Source organism: Halyomorpha halys, unplaced genomic scaffold (genome assembly GCF_000696795.3).
Source record: "Halyomorpha halys isolate HHAL.00 unplaced genomic scaffold, Hhal_1.1 Scaffold37.1, whole genome shotgun sequence".
NCBI classification, from domain to species: domain Eukaryota; kingdom Metazoa; phylum Arthropoda; class Insecta; order Hemiptera; family Pentatomidae; genus Halyomorpha; species Halyomorpha halys.
In genome coordinates this window covers 1643351-1648403 of record NW_027106407.1, presented here as the reverse complement: position 1 = coordinate 1648403, position 5053 = coordinate 1643351, and the positions used below count along the sequence as shown (strand labels likewise).

Here is a 5053-nt window from a genome sequence, read left to right as displayed (position 1 = left end):
TTCTCTACACGCCTGTAGCACTCCAATTTAACTTAGATCAGATTTACTAAATGTATTATAATGTACAGTTGTAAATAGCAATAAATAAATATTAAAAAAAAAAAAAAATGTGCAGTGACAAATTGGCATTGAGATGCAATATAAAATAAACAGACAATTATAATTCTCATTCTTTTTCTGTATTTTATCACGAATGAATTTTGTAACAACTAATAGCTTTTTGTTTTTCCGAAGCGGGATGAAATAACCGAATGGGACTTTATAATCTTTGAACAGAGCCTTAGTAATGAATAAGGATAGAAGGCAGTTCAAATGGAACAGATAATTGTTTAAAAGGTTTTCCATCTTGTCATCGATTACAACACTTGTAAAATGTCGGAAGCTGACCGAGACACAGAGTAACAAAACATAGTTTACAGTCCTGGTGAATGATTGTTTTTGAACCTTATGCAAAACTGCCCATAGGAAACACAATAAAATGCTCGGAAGCAATTCCTTATATACCTTAAGCATTTGAACGAGAAGCCAATGTTCGGATGAGTTTGTAAGAAATCGACTCATATCGACCCCTGACTTAGTGAACAAGTGACATAGGAACATATACAGGTACAGGCTGACACCCCTTACCACTTTTCTTAGGCTATCAGATTGAGGTATAGATTCCATCCTGTACCAGGAATACATGTGGACGAACAAGATGAGTAAGGCAAGAGATTCGAAACCCGTACTGAGCAGCAGTACAGGAACTGAGGATGAATACCCAATGAGGAGCACACTTATTGAATTGCGATCTGTCAAGCAGGATACTACGACGGGTGCCGTGAGAAGCCACCACGAGGCAGCCTTGATATAATGAGATACTCCAATCGGCTGGAAGATTATTATTACCATCAGATATACTAAGAAGGCTTGAGTAATTATAGCCGGCGTAGTCACAAAGGGGTTGTCGCGATACTTGTAAACCACGGGGAAGCCAACCAGGATCCAACAAGATGTGGAAATCAATTCCAAAATTTGAGGTCCAAGAGATGAAAAACATAGTTGGACGTAGTTGAGATAGCAAAGCACCAATAAGCTTACGTTGAGGAGGATCGCAACCCATAAGTGCTCTCTAGCGGGGTAGTGATGTTTGTAAACCCATTCTGCCGTCACGTAAGGAACTAGCAGTACAAACAACATCAACTCTTTTTCCCACGCCCAAAACACGATTTCAATAACTGCGAAATAGAACATGAGTAACCAGCTAATATAAGATTTCAGATGCATTGGAACAAAGTTGAATATGTAACTGGACTGTATTAGGGCAACCCATGAAAGAATGACAATGAGAGCCAGATAAAGGATATACCTGTAAGGCCAGTTCAATTCGAAGACTAAGTAGGCACAGGCTACTATCAACAAATAAAATACTACGTGGAGAGCAACTGTAAATATCATCATTGTCTTATTGTAATATTCTGTCATTTCTCCCAGGACGATAAATGATATTATCAATATGTATATCCAAAGGAAAGTGATGGTTGTTGCGAAAATCACTGTAAAAGTGATACACAAGTTTTTGTACTGAAGAATGCATTTGAGACTCCTATCCTCGAGATGTTTGGCCATCAATCGGACCAATTCGTAGTTTTCATTCCTGAGGTTGTACCGTATCTCCTCCATGTACTTCCTGAAGTCACACCTTGTAAGAAAGGGCTGGTTGATGTACTTGAAGGGACTGAAGGAGCAATGGTTTGTGGCAGTGGCCATGCAGGCTGTGGCCAAGTGGAGGCTGTTCTCAGATCTTAACCGGGCCAGCAAAGACTTGGAGATGTTGAGGAGGTCTTCGGATGTCCTACCGACTGAATTTCCCGGGATTGGAACCCCCAACAATCCCGATAGCAATACTGCCATATTTTCACTTTCCCAGTTTCTGGATTCTACGACATTCACAACGCTAGAGCCCCACATGCTCATTCTCAAGGTCGGTTGATTCGCTTTACGAAGATTCTCGTTCAATTTTATAATGGCTGTTGAGCTTTCTGGGAAAATTCTGAACGTCTCGTTAACTAACAAGCTGTTTTGGTCGACTGTGAATTCATCTTCAAACATGTTAGGGATGTCAATGACATAAATTTCTTTTTTGAACATGTATTTGTTAAAATATTGTAAGATAGTTCTTAGTTTGTGTAGGTTAAATCTCTCCGAAATAGGAAAAGAAATGTTGGTAGGAATTGAGCCTGGATTTGTTCCTATGTAAACACTAAAATTTACTTGAGAAAAGATGTAATCCGGAGGGGATCCGAATAGCAAGGGGTGCTCGTATGATCCTGAAAATATAGTTTTCAATCTGCTTCCATAAATCAAGTTTTTCACTATTATGTCATTGGACGAATAGTCACGCATTATATAGATAACTACTCTTTCAACTGGAGTTGTACTCACATCATGTTCTTCTAATTGGACTTTGTTCATAAATGGGGTTAGCTTTATTTCCAGAGACATCAGTAACAGTATGGTAATGACGATGGTGCTTCCAATAATTTTCATGTTGTTTCTACTTTCTTAATCAATTTGAAATAACCTTTTACATTCATTTTACGAAATAAACATATGTATTTTTCTTGTGATGCCATGTAAACTATCTTTTAGTGTTCCAAGTACCTTTACAAGTTGCAATGCCTTAATGATTGTTATTTCATAGATATCTATCTTAACATTCGCCTAACCTCTTCAAATCTGAATATCTTAGTAACTTTTTTATTATCGATTTGAAATACTAATTTCGATCGTAATTAAATGACCATAACTTGTTTATAAGGTTGCAAATTCAATCTACTTTTGAAAATATAATTTACTTGAAAATAATACTTTGTCTTGTTTGTTGAACAATTTCAATCACTAGGACCCTATAGCCTTCTTATTTTCTGGCACCTCGGAGGATTGTCAAGATTGAATGAGGAAAAAAAATTTAGAAGTTTGGGTGGTTGGGGAGTTTAGAATAGAAGGAATAATGGATGGTTCGGGCTAGATCGGTTATATATGGAACACTAAGATCTATATGTATGATTTTATTTGTAAAAAAGTAAAGAGCATTGAGGATTTACCGAGGGATTTTGGATTGTAAAAATTGGATACGAGAGGAATTTGAAGGTTTATTGGAGATCCTCAGCTCGACTCGGTATGTCCAGATAGGCCTTACTATAGTTGTGTAGATCAGCCTGTAAGTACTGTAATAGTCGGAATCAATATGCAGTTTCCTGTCTTTTCAGTCTTGTGTGAGGATTTCAAGTTAATTGTTTGTCCAGATGTAGTCCAAGGTAGCGAATCTGTTCTACAGGGGTAAGAGTAACATTATTAAAGTATATTGTAGGGCAGTCGGACAGTTTTACGACGAAGAGTGGTAATGGTGATTTCGAATCCAGCTGGGCAGAAAACTGTTTTCTGTTATACTGTAGCCGTGAGTCAACCCTGTTGGTTCTGGAGGCCCACCTGGGGTCCACCCAGTCTCGTAACTTGGGCCGAGCGTGATTCTGACCAAGTCACCTCCTTGCACAACCGTTAGTCTAGTAACAGTACTTCCTTACAAAGTACTGAACCCCTGACCCTTGATGGGTTGTAATAGTACAGATTTTAATTTATTTTTTTTATTAGGGATATACAAACATGTGTTGATTCCTTTGCAGAATCCTGTTTAGAGTATCACACAGTTAGTGTGTATTACTTTGGTAAAAGAAAATGTAAATAAATTCAGTTTTCGCCCCTAATATTTGTACAATATTCTTGATAGTGGCTGGGAGTTGCACAACCTAATCTATCAAGTAAAATAATTCATTTACAATTTATTTCTTATAATTAATTTCTTATATAACTAAAAGGTTAAAAGTATCATAAATAAGTAATGTACCGTGAAATGTTGTAGGTGATCTACCGTGCTTACTAATGAAGATAACTAGTGAAAGACTGGCATGAAAATTAACATCATTACTGATTGTATCTATGTCAATCCCTGGGAAGAGAAATATAGAACGATAGGAATGACATAAGTGACATCGTAATCAATGTGCTCTAGATGACCGGGCGGAGAAATTGGCGGGCGATTGATATTTAAGGCGGGGAGTTCCGCGTGCCTGCCTGCTAGTTATCAACCAGTGTTCATATTAATAATTAACCAACGTCCCATCAGCGGGCATTGTCATGGCGGCCTTGCGTTCTGTCCACTCTGCGCCGTCCATCCCAAGGATACCCGAGGGTATTTTTTAAAAAATAACAACAAAGATTGTGAGAGCAAGGTTGTGCCGCAGATTGGAATAGTCAATCAATGTGAGAAAGCTATTATGGAAACTTTATTGAGCATATACCAACGCTAGTACCATGCTTTGCAACGGACCGAAATTACATTTAAATCAGGATTGGCTCCCGAAATTAGGGAAACTTCGTATTTATGAAGCAATAGTCGAAAAGCACAAGATTGTATACATATAAAAGTACAAATTGATGACTCCACCAACCATGGTAAGCAGAAATAAAAATTAGTGGATGTTCTAAAAAAAAAAAATCATTTTTGAGTTCTTTTAAGTAGAGAAAAAAAATTCGCCTTATTTCCTGTCTGTACTGTGGCCACAGTGTAAAATGAAAAAAATACTTATGTTCTGTATATTTATAATTAAATTCAATTGTATATATATACATGTTATGTGCTCATATAGATATTGTTTATTTCTTGATTTGTGGTATTAAATAAAATTAGAGAATTAATACAATAGATGTATTACGGCTTAATGCTAGAAACTTGGACAAAGTCCCACAGTCAGTTAGCCGCCACTTCAAGCACTTAACATAGAATTGGTAGACCTGAAACCGGCGAGTCAGAAATCCTGAGTTCGAATCTGAGTATAATAAACTTTTTTTTTCTTTAATTAAAGTGCTACTAAAATGTCTATAAAACAATTTCGTAGATCAATTGTAAATAGTAATAATTAAATTTAATTTCTAAAATTCAATTTGTAAAAATATTTAATTGATTTAGTGGATTTAATAATATTTTATTTTATTATTTTTTTATTCAAGAAGC

At 36.4% G+C, this 5053-nt stretch overlaps 1 protein-coding gene across 1 annotated transcript in view; it reads right to left on the bottom strand.

Annotated features, from left to right (window-relative positions):
* LOC112210461 (uncharacterized) overlaps positions 1-2693 on the bottom strand; it is a 5565-nt gene extending 2872 nt beyond the window's left edge. Inside the window, exon 1 of the mRNA XM_024359843.2 lies at positions 152-2693. Coding sequence (XP_024215611.1) covers positions 152-2529 — 2378 coding nt within the window. The 5' untranslated portion in view covers positions 2530-2693. The remainder of the gene's footprint in view (positions 1-151) is intronic.
* Positions 2694-5053: the final 2360 nt, after the last annotated feature.